Below are 17,296 nucleotides of genomic sequence, written 5' to 3'. Positions count from 1 at the left end.
TTTTGTACTTTTTTTTCCCCCTGAGGCTGGGGTTAAGTGACTTGCCCAGGGTCACACAGCTAGGAAGTGTTAAGTGTCTGAGACCAGATTTGAACTCAGGTCCTCCTGAATTCAAGGCTGATGCTCTATCCACTGTGCCACCTTGATTTTCTACTTTTCATATCAATTTGTTTTAATCTTCTTGGGGAATAGATGCTTTATTAAAATTTAAACATGTCATATCTCTTTTCTTAGTGTCATCTTTTAGTAGAAAAAGACTGCACTAGTTTGGAATGGAATCATATAATATCACTTTATCCAGAGTGATCAAAACATTTTACCTCTTCCATAATCCTAACAGAGCCCTTGGGTTTTCAGAAGTTTCCAGATGGAGATTTATTTGATCCCAATATTCTATTATGAGAACTCAATGTTATTTTAAAAGAAAACATATTTAATTTCTAAAGAAATTTTTATTTTATTTTGCATAACCAGTCAATATATTCCTGCAGCAATTAGATTTACTTCTTGGTTTCTGTGTTCAGTCTACTGGATTTTAGCTTAAAATGCCTTATGATTGACATGAAGGGTATAGCACCTTCCAAAATCTATAAAGATATAAGTGGGGGTGGGATAGGCAAATAGGAAACAAGGGTGAGGGAAGAAGATAAGGGAGGGAATCCTTGGGTGGGGGGCGGTTAAGAGTAAAAAGGCAAGTTTATGGAGCAGAATGTAATTAAAGAGTGAGCAAGAATAGGAAGGATGTGTGTATATGTGGAGTATGTGTGTGTGAGGGTGTATATGTATGTACATATCTACATATGCATACATAAATATATCTTTTTTTAACTGTAGCTTGCTTCGGAGTGGTGGGTGGGAGTGGTGGGGGAGATGAAAAGAGAAAAAAGAATAAAATAAATAAAAGTGCACAGCAGAGAACCAAAGAATAATTTACAAGGAACTAAAGAACAAAATGGACATTCATGAATATAATTTCTTTTACATATACATATATATATTTTTTTTTCTTTTTTTTCTTGATCTGGTAATTTGTTGTTATGTTTTAAATTCCCCCTGTTATTCTGCTGGGCACATGACAGTGTTCTCTTTTGTTTTGCTTTATTTTGTTCTGTATTCCTTTTCTGGTTTTTTTTTGTTTGTTTGTTTGTTTTTCCAAATAGAATAAATTTTAAAAAAATAAAATGCAGTGGAACTAAATTGGGGTTTTGTATAGTCGTAGATTACCTGAAAACAGGTAAGAAAAAATGCATGTTCAAAAATTTGAATTAGAGACTTGTGGTTTCTGATCCTGAATCTTATTTCTTTGATTAACAGCTTTCATGGATGGAGTACCAACTCTATGATCCCACAATTAACTTACTTTATGAGTTTAGGGAAGTTATGTAGTTCTTTTAAGGAGTCATTGGTAAAAGGTAAACATTACTTACCAATTGTCTTATCAAGTATGTAAACATTTATTATATAATCTCCCTCTTTCCCTTTCTGTATCTCTCTTCTCCCTCCTTCCCCTGCCCCCTCTCCACTCATCTCTCTGCATATACACACATATGTAAATATGTATGTAGCCTTGTGTTTTTTTCCCCAAAGTTAACTTACATTTTGGGCTTTATGAGATCCTTCTTTTGCCAAAGATTCATACAGGGCTATAGCTGCTGAAATGTTCTGAGGATGAATATCACCAAAAAGCAATGCATCAGCCATACTCTCCATAGCTTTCATGTTTCCCTTATCAGCTGCTTTGACAAACAGTAGGTAGGCTCTGATTCAAGAAAATAAAATTCAAAGTTAAATTTTTTAAAGCCATTTTTTTCTGTTCTAGCATAATATTGTTCCAAAGTGTTCAAATTCAATTATTACGATTTAATAAAACAAGCTGTCAGTAAATTGTTACATTTCCTTATCAGTAGCATTTTTTTCCTCTTAAATGATCAATGTTGCATGATTTTTATTTCAAATATATGAGAAGACTTAAGAGTTACAGAAAATAGACATTAGCATACTTTGGTGCTTCAAGGACATCAGATTTTATGTGTAGGTGTTCAGCCAATTGATGCAGAGCACAACTGTAGCTTCTTACTTACCTCTAAGATTGAATAGAAAGTGTTTTTATGTGGCTTTGACAATCTTCATAACTTGGCTTTTTCCTATCTTTCCTTTTTTTATATTTTTACTTATATCTTATTCACCTCTGCCTATTTTGGGATCCAGTGACATGAACTAATAATATTGTTCAAACACCACAGTTAATTTTCTGGTTTCCAACATTTTCACTGTTCCCCAAGCCTGAAACAATCTCCTGTCTCATCTCTGCCTTTTAAACTTCCCTGGTTTCCTTCAAGTCTCAGCTAGAGTCTCACAAGAAGTCTATCCCAATCCTCCTTTATCTAAATGCCCTATTTTTGAGATTACCTCTTTTATCCTATATATATTTTTGTATATAGCAGTCAGTATTTGTGTCTCCCATTAGACTGCAAGATTCTTGAATCAGGAAATGTTATTTGCCTTTTGCTTAGTATGGTATCTGACAAACAGCAGGTACTTGCTGAGGCAAAGCATTGGGTAGAGGACTAAGCCTGGAATCAAGAAAACATGAGCTCAAATGCAATCACTTCAAATCTAATTCAAATTCAGACATTTACTACTCACGTGATTTTGGACAAGTTACTTAAGTGCTATCTGTCTGTTTTCCCAATTGTAAAATGAAGATAATAATAGAATCCATAAATACAAGATTTATTGTGAAGATGAAATAAGAAAAAGTAAAATGATTAGTGCTGTGGTTTAGGAGAGTTCAGATGAGGTGATTGGGGTTTAGCACTGAATGATGAGATTTAGGCACCAAATGTTGGGGTTCAGTCATTATGAAGAATTCACAATGGCCATTTCTTTGGCAAAAGGTAGGCTTACTTAGGAGAAGAGATTACAGAGAGAATGAAGAGATACAATAGACATTGATAAATATGGAATAGAACTGGGAGAGCACATAGCAAGCAAGGAAAGGAGTTTTAACAATAATGGAAAAGACAAGTTCTATAGTGGAACTCACAATTAAGCAGGAGAAAGGGAATACCCTACACTGTTGGAGTATACCCTTAGCTGATTAACACCCTTTAAAATTAATTAGCTATAAGGAGGAGAAAGAACAGAGCCATAGTGGGGGATGAGAAGAGAGACACCATGTGGCTTGGGGATGGGAAGGAAGACCCCATAAAGCAGTGTGCTGTGATGGGCTAAACTCCAAAGGGATACAGCAAAGATGGTGGGAGCCATGGACAGATTTATAGGGAAAATTTAACCTTAGAGTATGACATAACTTGGATTTTTAACTGAACATAGCAAAGCAGGGCTGCCCATGACCTCCACCCCCTGTGAGACTATGAAACTAAACTGATACTCATCAATTTTCCTTCCCTGCCTGCCCCAGGGATCAATTCTATCAATACTCCAGTCCCTCTCTGCCAACCATAGAGTTGCTCAAGTCCTCATCACAGTGCAGTGCCTGGCATAGTAGACATTTAATTTTTTCCTTCCTTTTTTCCTTTTCTTCCTTCCTTTCTTCTACTCCTTCCTTCCTTTGTTCCTTCCCTCTATTCCTTCCATTCTTCCCTCTATTCTTTCCTTCCTTCCTTCTGTTCTTCCTTCCTTATTTCCTTCCTTCCTTCCCCATTTCCTTCATACCCTCCTGTATCTCTTCCTCCCTTCTTGCTTCTCTCTTCCCTCTTCCCTCCCTTTCTGACAAGCTCCCTTCACTTTAATAAATAGTTTTCTAGTGTCTGTGACCAAAAAAAAATAATCCAGTGGCTAACTTTCTAGTGACAATCCTATCTGAGCATTTCTCTGATGACAGACACATAATACACTAATAGACTTAATCTAAGAATCACAGAATTTCTGAGTTGGTAACAACATTAGTGATCATCTGATTTAACCTTTATCAGAAAAACAATGACATCCAGAAAATATCCCCAAAGTACTTGTGTTGCTTTTTCTTGAAGTTTTCCATGAGAGAACCCACCCCATCTTGCATTTCCACGTCTTATTCTGATAAGACTTTTTCCTCTTTTCAGTTCTAATTCTCATCTTGAAACTTGTATTCATAGTTCTTAGTTTTGCTGTCTGGTGACAAACAAACCAAATCCCTCTTCTAGACTATAAATTTTAAATATTTGAAGAGAGTCAACATGCCTCCTCTAAATGTTCTCTTCTCCAGACTAATCAGCTACCTATGAGGATTAACTGATCTTATGTTGTTTATAATTTTTGTTACCCTATTCTTATTTTTCATCTTGTCATTGTCCATCTAGAACTGAATGCAATACTTCAGTAGTATTCAGAGAGGGCAAAGTAAAACTATTTAAAGGAGTAAGTTTGCATTAACCATGTCAGATAGCAATAGAACATTAATGACTTATATCATGTGTTTGTAGTCCATTAATCTTTTTTGGAAGAACTGTTGTTTAAGTATATCTTGCTTGTTTTATATTTGTGAAGTTGATTTTTTGAACCAAAGTGTAATACTTTATTCCTAGTAAATTTAATCTTATTTGATTTAGTCCAATGCCAGCCTGGCAAAGTATTTTGAACCATAGTTTTGTCATCTTCACCTTTTTAAAGTAGATCATTCAATTTGATAGAGCCTTTCAGAGCCAAAGCTCTGCTGGCATAGCCTTGAGAGACCCAGGATAACTTCTCCACAATGAGGAATCAGAGTAGAATTATAGCAGAAAGTATTATAACATACACAATGGGATACAATTAATTTCCTTTCTTTTCAAACTGAGTTTCAAGGGAAGTAAGAAACAAAGCAAATATGTGAAAACTGAACTCATCCCAAATGTTTCTCTGAAGAATTATTTTTCCCAAACTTAAAGAGAATAGTAGAAATTAGGATTGGCATATCATACTCATGAAAGGACTTCTGTGAAAACAAAAGACTTTATGCTTGTCAGTTTTAAAAATTCATACACACAACACCAATATTTCACTAACTTGTTGAGCAAAAATTTTTTTATCTCTCATGGAAAAAAAGGACAAATTGTATGCCTTATGTCCTTGAACACAAATTGCATAGAAGAAAATCAACTTTTTTAAAAAGAAAAAAACTTCAAAATTTTCAATTAAACCATTTGTAATTTATTGTACAAGTTTTGAAATTTTATACAAGTTTTCTGTCAATTAGACATTTTTTGGGGGGAAAAGGTTCATGGATAAGAAATACAAATGCAGTAGAATCATACTGTATTACTTCTTAGAGCAGAGATTTCATCTGCAATTACTATGTATCATAACAGAAGAACCTTGCAGAGACTAAGATGTAATAGAAATAGAAAGTATGTTACTTATTTTCATGCTTAAAGCAAAAAGAAAAATTAATATTCCTTTCAGGAAACATAGGCCAGAAAACAAGGCCAGAAAACATTAATCCTTGGCCTTGGCCCCAATCTGATCTCAAAAAAAACAAAACAAAACACAAAGAAACACATGAAAGCCATCCAAATATATACACATGCTTTGAATTTAAAATCAGGTATTTAGTCAAGTCACAAATGTTTACTATGTGCCAATTACTAGGCAAAACACTGGGGATACAAAGAAAGGAAAAATAACAACTGCAGTCCCTTCCCCTCAAAGGACCATGCATTTCAATAGGGTAAACACTAAGTAAACATACATACATACATATATGTACATACATGTGTATGTGTGTGTTTATGTATTTATATTTATAAAACCAGAAAAGGTCTAATAAACAAAGAGGACTTGAAGGAAGTCAAGGAAGCATGGCATTCCATGCATGGAGAACACCCAAAGGAAAAGCATGGAAATAGGAAATGTAGTATCATATATAAAGAACTTTGGGTAGGCTAGGATGACTGGATTTTGTAGTGAGTTGAGGGGTATAAAGTGAAGTATTAAAAAGTGGAAAGGTAAAAAAAGGCCAGGCAATGAAGGACTTTAAATGCCAAACAAAGGAGATTATATTTGTTCCTAGAGATAATAGGGAGCCTCTGGAACTCATTGAGCAAAGAGTGACGTGGTTGATTTATACTTTAGAGAAATCACTCTGGAAGCGACCTGACAATGAATTGGGAGGGATGAGACTTCAATCAGAAAAACTAGTTAGAAAGCTACCGTAATGACCTAGGCAAGAAGTGATGAGGGTCTGAATAAAAGTTGTTGTTGTGTTAATACAGAGAAGGGAATATCCATGAGAAAAGTTCTAAAAGTAGAAATATCAAGTTTTTAATAGTATTTTTTTTGAAAATACATACACAAATAGTTTTCAAAATTTGCAAAACTTTGCATTCCAAAATTTTCTCCCTTTCTCCTCTCTTCTCTCCAAACAAGCAATCCAATATATGTTAAATATGTGCAATTTTTCTAACCATATTTCCATATTCATCATGTGTATAAGAAAAATCAGATCATAAGGGAAAAAACTTGAGAAAGGGAAAAAACCAAGCAAACAGACAACAACAATAAAAAGTGAAAATACTATGCTTCCATCCACATTCAGTTTCCCCTAGTTCTCTCTCTGAACATGAATGGCACTTTCCATCACAAATCTATTGGAAATACTTTGAGTCATCTCATTGTTAAAAAGAGCCAAGTCCATCACAGATGATCATTACATAATCTTATTAGTTCTGTGTACAATGTTTTCTTGGTTCTGCTCACTTCACTTAGCATCAGATCATGTAAGGAAATGACAAATTTTTCAAAGGATTAGATATGAAGGCTGGTAAGAAAGGATGAAACAGATTGAAAATCTGTGAGTCTGGGAGAAATAGAGGTTCATTCAATGGCAAAAGTTTGAGAAGAGATTTAAAGGGGAAAAGGGATTCTGTTTTGACTATAATAAGTTTTAGGCACCTATAGGATTATCTATTTTGAGATGTTCAAGAGACAGTTGGAGAATGATTCTAATTTAGGAGAAACTGGGATGGATATGTAGACATAAGAATCATGAAATGATAACTGAATCCTTAGGAGCTAAAGGGAATACTAAATGGAATAGAGATGGGACCCAGGACAAAGTCTTGGGTTAATGGGCATGACATGAAATAGTAAAAAGAAATCGAGAAGGATCAGAGAGGTGAAGAATCAGGAAGGGATTTGGAAAAGGAATAAGCATTTATATAGAGGCTACTTATATGCTAGGACTGTGCCATGCACTATTTACAAATATTATTTCATTTGATTTTCACAACAATTCTATGAGATGGGTGTTATTTTTCTCATTCTCTTATAATTTAGGAAACTGAGGCAAACAGAGGGTAAGTAAACTTGCTAAGGATTATATAACTAGAAAGTGTCTGAGAGTGGATTTGAACTCCGGATTTCTTGACTACAGAACCAAGGCTCAAACTACTATACCAACTGCTTCTTGTGAGAGCAATCTCATGAAAAACTTGTCAGAGTCCAAGAGGAGAAGGTGATTTGGGGCTGGGGGGAAGAGGGAGAGGGCAAAGATAATAAAGAGATTATCAATAACTTTGGAGAGGGTAGTTTCAGTTGCATGATAAAGTCAGAAAAACTGAAGAAGGTTCAGAATGGTGTCAGAAAAGGAAGTAGAAGCAATGAAAAAGGAGTTTAATCATAAAGGAGAAATAGTATGTAGTATTTAGTAGGCTTTGTAGGATCAAGTAAGGGTTTTTTAAGGAGAGGGGAAGCATAGATATGTTGATAGCAGCAAGGAAGTGACTGATAGAGGTGAGGATAAAAGAGAAATGGATCATAGAAATTAGCCACATGTACTGCTCAGTACCTGCTTATTCTAAAACATGCTTAAGTGTAGGCAGAACCAGCACAGAATGAGTCAGACAAGGATTGAGACCAGAAGAGGGTTGACCTGGTATATGGGTCATGGATTATCAGTTTTCTTTGTAAATTGAAGTTCTAAAAACGAGAAAGTTTATAATACAGGAATCTAGTCTCTGGCTCTAAATGGAGATTTTTATGGCACTTAATGTCTTTTAAAGCACTTAATGTATATCTCACTTCATCCTCACAACAACCCTTTAAAAGGGAAAGGATAAGTGCCATGTTCCATATTTTAGAGATGAGGAAATAGAAAATAAGCAGAACTAGGAAAATAATATAAATGACTGCAACAATGTAAGCAGAGAGAGCAACAGCAGCAAAACAAATTAAATGCTTCATAATTATAATGGCCAAGCTTTGCCCCCAAAGAACAGCTATAGGAAGACACTTTCCTTGGCTTATTTGCAGAAGTGGGGAACTATCACATGGAATACAGTAGCTAGTAGTGAATTTCCCTCCTACATATTGGTTAGTTTTTCTGAATTTTTTTATTTTTCCTTTTTATTATAAGGGGTACTACCGTCTTAGGGACAAAGAAAAAGAAGAAGAAAAAAAGTGTACGTGATACACAAATGATATAAAAAAACTTATTTTTTATAAAAAAGGCACTATAGATGATAGATATGGAGTCAGATAGCACCCTGGACTTCTTCAATGATTCTGGGTCAACCCTTCCTGTAGAAAGTGTGGGATAGTGCAAGTGATGATAAAAAGTAAAATAATTGAAAGCTGGTATGGAATAAATGAATGAACAAAGAAATTTGTAACAAAGTTAATTAAACTTCAAGGGCAACTGGGTGGTGCAGTGGATAGAATGCCAAGCCTAGAGTTAAGAAGACCTGAATGCAAGTCCAGCCTCAAAATTTACTGTGTGACCCTGAGCTTTCTTCATTGCTGGAGATGAAAGTTTAAGAAAAAGGTCAACTAGAAGAATAACTATTTCTATTCTGTTTCACATTTCTCTATCACAGAGAATAATCACCAAAGTGGGAAACATAGAACAAACATGGTCAATAAGGTGTTGAAGCACAAGATTCCAATCCCTTTTCTTAGTTCATTCCTTTTGTGGCTTTTGGCATTGTTTTTTCATCTGCCCCACCACAAGACGTTCTCCCTGCTTGACTTTACCAACATAGCTCTTTCCAAAATCTTTCTTATCTATCCAGCCCAACTATCTTTCTCCCTTGTACTCCAATCCCCATCCATTGACTGCCACACATTTCTACGTGAGTGAGGCAGAGACTAGTGGAAATAATACTGGTTTTAGAGTCAGATGACTTGGCTCTTTGGTTTACTATCTGTGTAATAATAAGCAAATCATTTTACAACTCTTTGGGCTTCAGTTTCCTCATTTTCAAAATAAGGTAGAAATAAAATTCTGTAGGCATCTCAGATTCAATATGTTCAGAGTAAAACTTATCTTTTCCCCTAGAACCATCCCTCTTCCACAGATCTCCATTCCCCTTTAATAATATCACCATATCCACTAATTCCCAGAAACTGTCATAGTGGACTTTTCTACCTTTCTCAGCTTTCATATTCAATCAGTTACCAGTTTTTAGCAAATCTACATCTACAGCATCTGTTGCATCTATTTCTACTGTCCACCTCAGATTAGGTCTCAACATCTCCTGCCTAGAGTCATGGTCTCATAAGTACTTCTCTCTTCCATTCATCTTCCTCATAGCTGACAAAATAATCTTTTAAGACTCAAAATTTTAATAAATTTCTTTCCTATTATCACTCTAGGATCAAATGAAAGTTCTTCAGATTTGTGTTTAAGGTCCTTTACAAACCAGCCCCAGTATATGCAGACTTACTGTCTTTCACAAACTTAAATTCTAGCCAAACTGATCTGCTTGTTTAAATTTAGCATTCTATCGTCTCTGTGCCTTTGTATGGATTGTAACCCAGGCCTGAAAAGTGCTTTCTCTTTGAATTTTAACTTTCTTTAACGCTCAGCTCAGATAACATGTATGACCTTTTATGATTGCATTCGATATCCTCAAGTAATATTGTACTTATTTATTTGTTTATACATCATATCCTCTAATAGATGTCTTTTTCTTTTTTATCTTTATATATTTAAAAAACCTGGTATATAAAAGGAGTATATTGAAAAACAAAAAATAAAATATCAAGTGCAGAAATATTAAGAGAACACCTGGATACCTCTCAATAAGTTCAAGGCACCAGACTAAGCTAAATCCATCCCAACATATAAAAGAAATCATAGATGTGGTTGTTGGGACATTGTTGGTCTTTGAAAAATTGTGAACATTTTTTCCTTTATTAAAGCTTTTTATTTTTCAAAACATATGTGTGGACAATTATTCAACATTAGCCCTTGCAAAACCTTGTGTTGCAATTTTCCCTCTCCTTTACTCACTCCCTCCCCTAGATGGCAAGTAGTCCAATATATGTTAAACATGGTAGAACTATATGTTAAATCCAAATTAATTTCAAAAGAAGTCACAGGACTTGAAATAGACAAAAGTTTTTCTGATGATCAAAAAGGCAGCTTCTTCACACTTTTGGCCAGTAAATTTGATTTTGATTGCTGGCAAAATACAGCCTGTATTATGAAAAGATTGTTTGAGAGGTCCTAGAAAACCGGACAGTGACTAATCTGAATCAATGTGGGTTAATGAAGAACAAATTATAAGAGCTGTATAATGTTAAGTGTGAAAATACCGTAGATATCATCTTCAATAGCTCATCCCCAACTTAGAAACTCAGTGTAGGTAAGTAGAAGCATTTATTAAGCAAAAAACAGTTGCTTCCTTCAAGAATACATTCTGATGGGGGACATCACAAAAAAAATAAGGAGGTACACTCAAGACATATACTGAATAGATGGAAAGGAATCTGGGAAGGGAAAGCATCATATAAGTCCATATATTTAATAAGTGGTTGAGAGTCTTGCTAAACTAACTTGAGTTTTTCCTCCAGCAAAATGATGGAGATATCTACATATCTATATCTATATTTATAATAATGGAGAGATAGTCTAAATGGATTCAATAGTGTACCAAAAGATGAATGATTAATGAATTTGTCAGTTTGTAGAGATCTACTTCACTTTTAGAAAAATAAATGTAAAGACCTATATTTCAGTTCAATAAATCAATTGCCAAGGCAGTTAACGACATACTGTGCTAGCAAAATAAGACATTTGGATAAAGATGAATTTACTATATTTGCAATTCAACACATGTTTTCATAGTACATATACAAATAAGGACAAGTTGGACATTTTTTATTTGAATTATCTAGATAATTACAATAATTGCCCATTTTACAAGATCCCTCAGTAATTTATTTTCAAATGCCAATCCTTGTTCACTTAATAAATACATTTTGTTTAATTTGGCTTATTGAATAATTTGTGAAACACTAAATTTGATCATTTTTAAATATAAGATTTTAAATAAAAGTCACCAAGCTATTACTAAGACCATGAAAAAGATCTTTATGTTTTCTCCTTTAAATTTCTTAACAAAATTATTTTTTTGACCAGCATTAGTTTTTTTTTTTTTTAATGTTCTGTGTAGTATTCATGAGAAAACATAAACAAGAAATATACAAATAGGGGTTATAACTTGTGGCAGTATGAAGGAGTGTCCATTATGATGAAACTAAGATTTTTTAATAGCATTAAAAGATAATAGAATATAGACTCACTCTTCTTTTTGTTTCTGATTTTTCGAGTGGTTTAACACTTTGGTGCCCAATGCAAAAAGGCGAGCTCCTTCCTGGATTCGATTTTTCCTTGCTTGTCTTTTTACTATATAAGTACAAATAGAACATAAAATAATTAAAACACTCCTTTGCTTTTAGTTTGTTTTTAAATAATATGTATTACAAGTCACAGTATATACTTTCTATAGCACTCTACAATACTATAAAGTGAAACTTAGGAAACCTTAATGTAAGGTTTACATTTTCTAGATGCCTTTCTTAAGGACCATACCTTAAATCCAAATCACTCTGGCTCTCATTGATTGGCCAACTGGTCTCAGCCCAAGTCTCACTGGGTTATTGTTTGGGCACTGATTGCTCAGAGTGAATGTAAGTAGCATTTTTTCTGTTTTGACCAAAAAATCTTAGGGTCTTCCCCTCCCAGATTGATATTTTTGATTAGGTAAAAGAGGGCATTCTTTACCTCATTTCTTATTTAACCTTAATCACTAATGGGAGGTTGCTTCAGTCAAACTGAGACCTCTTAAAGACTAGTTTAAAGAGATCAAGGTCTCCCATTGCCATCTGGGGTCATTGCCAGTTACCAAGATCTGTTTTTTGCCTTGGGACTCAGCTCTGGAGGAAAGAGTGAGGCTGTGACTGCACACACTTCTCTCACTTAAATCAAATTCACTTTCATGTCATGGTATCACCTTCTTGATGTCATGATGCTCTTCAAGAATGAAAGACAAATAACAACCACAAGTTTTTAAAATGGGTTTTGTGATTGATCTTCAAAATTTCATCATTGGGAAAGGCTGGGAATTATTATTCCCATTCCATAGGGAAGAGCTTGGTCCTCAGAAGAGTTATAGAACTCATCCAAAATCCCAGAGCTAGAAGAGGTGAGGTGAGAACTCAGATCATCTCATACCAGTCTTCTGCTCTTTCTACAATAAATGCATTGCTTCTGAAAGAGGGTTTTAATATATCTAGCAAAAGCTGTGATTGAAAACTTGGGGAATCAAAAAAAGAAAGCAATTTCAAATGAGAAGGGCATAATGATCCTATATTCCATTAACAAGACCACAAAGAACTAATGGTCCTGATCATTTGCTAACAAAAGACACATAAAAATGTTACTTTCTTTACAGCCTCATCCTTTTTCATTCTGACAACTTATCTAGAAGGTATGGTTTTCCATCATTGTGGGTTTAGAAACTTTGTCAGTTTGTTTAAGTGCAAAGTTATTTTTCACCACTTAAAGATAATTTGCAGCTATTTTTGGACAATTCTAGTATCCAATAAATTTTGTAACAAAGGGAACTTTTAGTACCTAATTTCTGCTATGAATTATGTATTATTGAGTCTTTGGATTAAAGTAACATTTTTTAAATGGGAAAATACTATTAAATTGGTTTTACCAAAGCAATTCCTTCTATTTAAATACCCAATATGTGAACTGGAATTGAATTTAAAGAGTCTATTCTCTATACACATTTATGCCAGAAATGATTGACATCTCTAATTTTCTTTTTTGTAGCATCCTTTCATTTGCAATTCTTTTCAATCTGTGCATTTGTTTTGAAAAACAAATCTATTTTATCAGTGGAATTCCCAACCTAAAACTAAGTTCTTTTATTTTAATGGATGTTTTACCCAGTTTTGTGTGTATGTGAGTATGTGTGTGTATATGTAATTTAACAACATAATATGTTTGTAGAAAACATTTATTGTGAATTCTGGATGCATACAGTTATGAAATTATATGTATTTTACTCTATATTTTGGTCTATAGATGCTTATATATGTACACATTGATACTACAGATAGACTATAAGTTATCTGAGAACAGATATTGCTTTATTTTTTTTTCTTTTTATTCTCCATGTCTAACTCAAGTGTCTGGCACGTTCTTAATAAAAATCTATCAGTTGATTGAAGGAAGAGAGAGCACAAGAAATTTATTTTTGGGGGATGGGGGATATGAGTAAAGGTTCTATGATAGAGGATCTATAAAAGTGAAATTTCTAGTGTATTCTTAATAGACTACCTGGGGAAAAAAAGGTTGTAAAGGTGGAAAAGAAAGTCCATGAGAAGGGAAGCCCTCTGTGCTTATACAGATGGAAATATTTTAAGATATTTTCGAAATACTGCAAAAAGTTTTGGAATAGTGCCAATATAGCATCCAAGCTGCTGTATGTTTTAGTCAATAGGATAGCCAAAAAAATAAATCCACCTGTACAAGACTCTGTAATTCCCTCCCTGTACTACAAGCTGTTCTTTTGTATAGCAAAGGGATGCTGAGAACCTGGCAGCTGTAATAAGTACCATCTATTGTGGAACTCCATAGAATTAATCCATTAAAAAAGGATTTCTCTGGTTGGGGACTCTCAAGGCAGAAGAAGTTCAGCCTATTTCTTCCTCTGTAAAATGAGTATGGTAATAGCATCTATCTCCCATTTCATAGGGTTATTGTGAAGATCAAATGAGATAATATATGTAAAGCACTCTGAATCCTTAAAGTATTACATAAATATTAATGTCAGCTCAGTTTGATGAATTACAAAGGAATAAAGAATAGTGTATTGGAGAGGCAGGACAATGTTATTTTCTTCTGAATTCAAATTTGGCATGACCATAATTAAGGGTTGTCAATTCAGATTCTTCAATAGAAGAAAGTAATGGCCTTTAATACAATGGATGAATTTACCCAGCTTTTTCCTAAGTAAATTTCTAGATTCTTAAAGAAGACACTAGAGTAAAACAGTAGGACCTCAAATGACAAAAAAAATAATAACTAGTATTTCTATAGTGCTTTATGATTTGCAAAGTACTTTACAAATTAATTTTATGTTAAATACTCAATGTAGTTTCTATATAGGAATATATAGAAACCCAAACAATGCATAGCCCCAAAGTATAGGTAAAACTCATCAAAAAAGGTCTATTTTGAATGTGTATTGCTGATGAAACTAAGGTATTTTCAAAATCTCATAAAAGAATGTTTTCAAATCTCATTCACTAGACAAAAAGTAACTAGTAAGATAAGCTGGGGTCTACTAATTTCTGCCCCTCCAAAGGCATGCAATTTTATTTTGTTTTCCACTTAATAATATTTTATTTTCTTTCCAATTACCTATAAAAATAGTTTTCAACATTCCCTTTTATAAGAATTTGAATTTCAAATATTTCTCCCTCTCTCCCAAGACAGCAAGCAATCTGATACAGGTTATACATATATAATTATGTTAAAGATTTCCACATTAATCATGTTCCCCCAAGACAGGGAGCAATCTGATATAGGTTATATATGTATAACCATGTTAAAGATTTCCACATTAATCATGTTGTGAAAAAAAGAATGAGAACAAAATGATATATAATATTGGACTTAATTGTTCTTTAAATATTTGGTAGAATTCAATTGCAAATTCATCTGGTCCTAGGAATTTTTTCTTGGGGAATCTATCAGTGGTTTGTTCAATTTCTGTTTCTAAAATTGGTTATTTAGGTATTTTACTTTTCTGTTAATCTGGGAAATTTACATTTTTATCCATTTCACTTAGATTGTCAAATTTATTGACATACAATTGGACAAAGTAGCTCCTAATTATTGCTTTAATGTCCTCTTCATTGGCAGTGAATTTGCCCCCTTTCATTTTTTGATACAAGATTATTTGTTTTTCTTCTTTTTTTATCGAGTCAAATTAATCAAATGTTTAGTTATTTTATTGGATTTTTTTCCCCAGCTGTGTTTTATTTCAATAGCTTCCTAGTTTTCTTACTTTCAATTTTATTAGTCTCTCTTTTAATTTGATTTGATCTCTATTTTTGATTTTCAGACTAATTTGATTTTTAGTTGTTTTGATTTGTTTTTGTTTTGATTTTAGTTTGTTCTTTTTCTAGATTTTTTTAGTTGCATGTTCAATTCATGGCATATTATTATTACAAAAGTATAGTGGAATGCTTAGAACCTAGAAAAAGTTGAGTCCAAGACTAAGAATGAAGTGGTACTTAGCAAACATTGTCCAAACAAAAGAAGCTCTTATTCTAAGAAGTGACACTGTTTTTTAAGGCAAAAATAATCCTGTCCTAAAAATGACTTCATCAAACTACTACAGTCTGATAAAAATATTCTTTAAGGCTATTCAATTACAGTTCCCTTTGCTCTATTAAGAAACCTTTTATATAGTATGGTCTCTTCTTTAGTGTACTGACTTAATAGGAAGGAATGCCTGTTTTAAATGACCATTTATTCTTACAGATATAATCCCCTTGATAAATTATCAGCTGGCATTCTGGATTTTAAATCAATCTCTTCTGTGAGTTTATTTAGTATAATTTTGTTTCTTAGAAGCCTATCAATTTTCAAGAAAGTGAATTTTTGAATTCACAAAAAATTAACAGATTGTAGATTCATGACAATCCCCACCCAAACTGCAGATATCTTCCAAAGGGCCTCTATTTCTCTCTTGGTTTTTCTCTTGGGAGTCATGGTCTCTTCCAAAATTTTCAAGAAAGGTGGGGTAAGATTCTAAACTTGTGGTTGTGTGTGTTAGAAAGATTAAACAATTAAAAAAATTTTGTTTTAACAAAACATTTTAAAATGACAGTTCAAATTAAGAAACAATTTAAAAAATATCTCTTGTGGTCCTTTTATTTTCCCAAACATGAGCGGTGATTTGAGGTATAATTTAGGATTTTAAGATCATAGAGATCATCTCATCTAATTGCTTCGCTTTGGGTAATAATTTAAGAATTGGAAGAGATCTTGGCTATCATCAAGTCCAACCCTTTCATTTAATAGATGAGAAAACAAAGTCCTAGATGAGATAAATGACTTGTCAAGAATCACACAATTAGTAAATATGTATCTGAGGAAGAATCAGAATTCAGGTCTTCCCACTTCCAGTTTCATCCCTCTAAACTATTCTATATCACATTTTTTCATAAAACAACAGAAAAATTCACATTTCTGTAAAAGCAGATCTTCCTCTGTATGAATATACAAGAAAAAGTAGCCATATCTATAATGTTAGTTATAATCAAATAATCATTCCACTAAGTCAGGTAAATGATGCAGTGGATAAGAGTGCCAGGACTGAAGTCAGGAAGACTCCTCTTCCTGATTCAAATCTGACTGTCGAGACTTTGTGACCCTGTGGAAGTCACTTAACCCCATTTACCTCAATTTCCTTATTAGCAAACTGATCTGGATAAGAAATAGCAAATCACTTCAATATACTTGGCAAGAAAATACAAAATGGGGTCACAAAGAGTAAGACACAATTGAAAAACAACAAATCACTCTACTAATTAGTTGTCATTCATAGGGGGGTTTTTTGTTTGTTTGTTTTTGCTTTGTTTTGTTTTTACTTGAGTGGAGATATATACAAAGGCTATGCTTAAACAGGAAGGAGAACTTATTTTAGTCATTTGTTTTCCTCACCCTATGCTACCCTTGGCCTAGGACTTAAAGTGTTCTATAGCACTTGTTTTAGTCTACTTTTATAGTTTTACCTCATAGGACTCCTCATTCATAGCAAGAAGATGTACTCAATTCAAGATAAACTGAAATTCTCAGTTCTCTATATAAAATATCCTGATATTTTGTTTAATAATTTCAATGCAAACTCATCCATCTATCTCATAGGTAGACATATTTGCAATTTTTAAAGTAGATTCTAAGTTTTAAAGTAAAAAAGTATTCATTATAATTATAAGCATATACAGACTCTTATGATGACCAGCCAATATATTTTTTAAAGCCCCAGCCAATTGAGACAAT

At 33.4% G+C, this 17,296-nt stretch overlaps 1 protein-coding gene across 2 annotated transcripts in view; it reads right to left on the bottom strand.

Moving 5' to 3' along the window:
* Positions 1-17,296, bottom strand: part of SEL1L2 (SEL1L2 adaptor subunit of SYVN1 ubiquitin ligase) — a 167,909-nt gene that overhangs the window by 80,845 nt on the left and 69,768 nt on the right. For both annotated transcript variants that reach the window (XM_074287834.1, XM_074287833.1), the window contains exons 4-5: positions 11,509-11,611; positions 1,597-1,759 (exon numbers count right to left, since the gene is read on the bottom strand). In XM_074287834.1, the coding sequence (XP_074143935.1) occupies positions 1,597-1,759; positions 11,509-11,611 (266 nt within the window). The remainder of the gene's footprint in view (positions 1-1,596; positions 1,760-11,508; positions 11,612-17,296) is intronic.

This window comes from Sminthopsis crassicaudata, chromosome 2 (genome assembly GCF_048593235.1).
Source record: "Sminthopsis crassicaudata isolate SCR6 chromosome 2, ASM4859323v1, whole genome shotgun sequence".
Lineage (NCBI taxonomy): Eukaryota > Metazoa > Chordata > Mammalia > Dasyuromorphia > Dasyuridae > Sminthopsis > Sminthopsis crassicaudata.
This window is presented reverse-complemented; position numbering and strand designations above follow the sequence as displayed.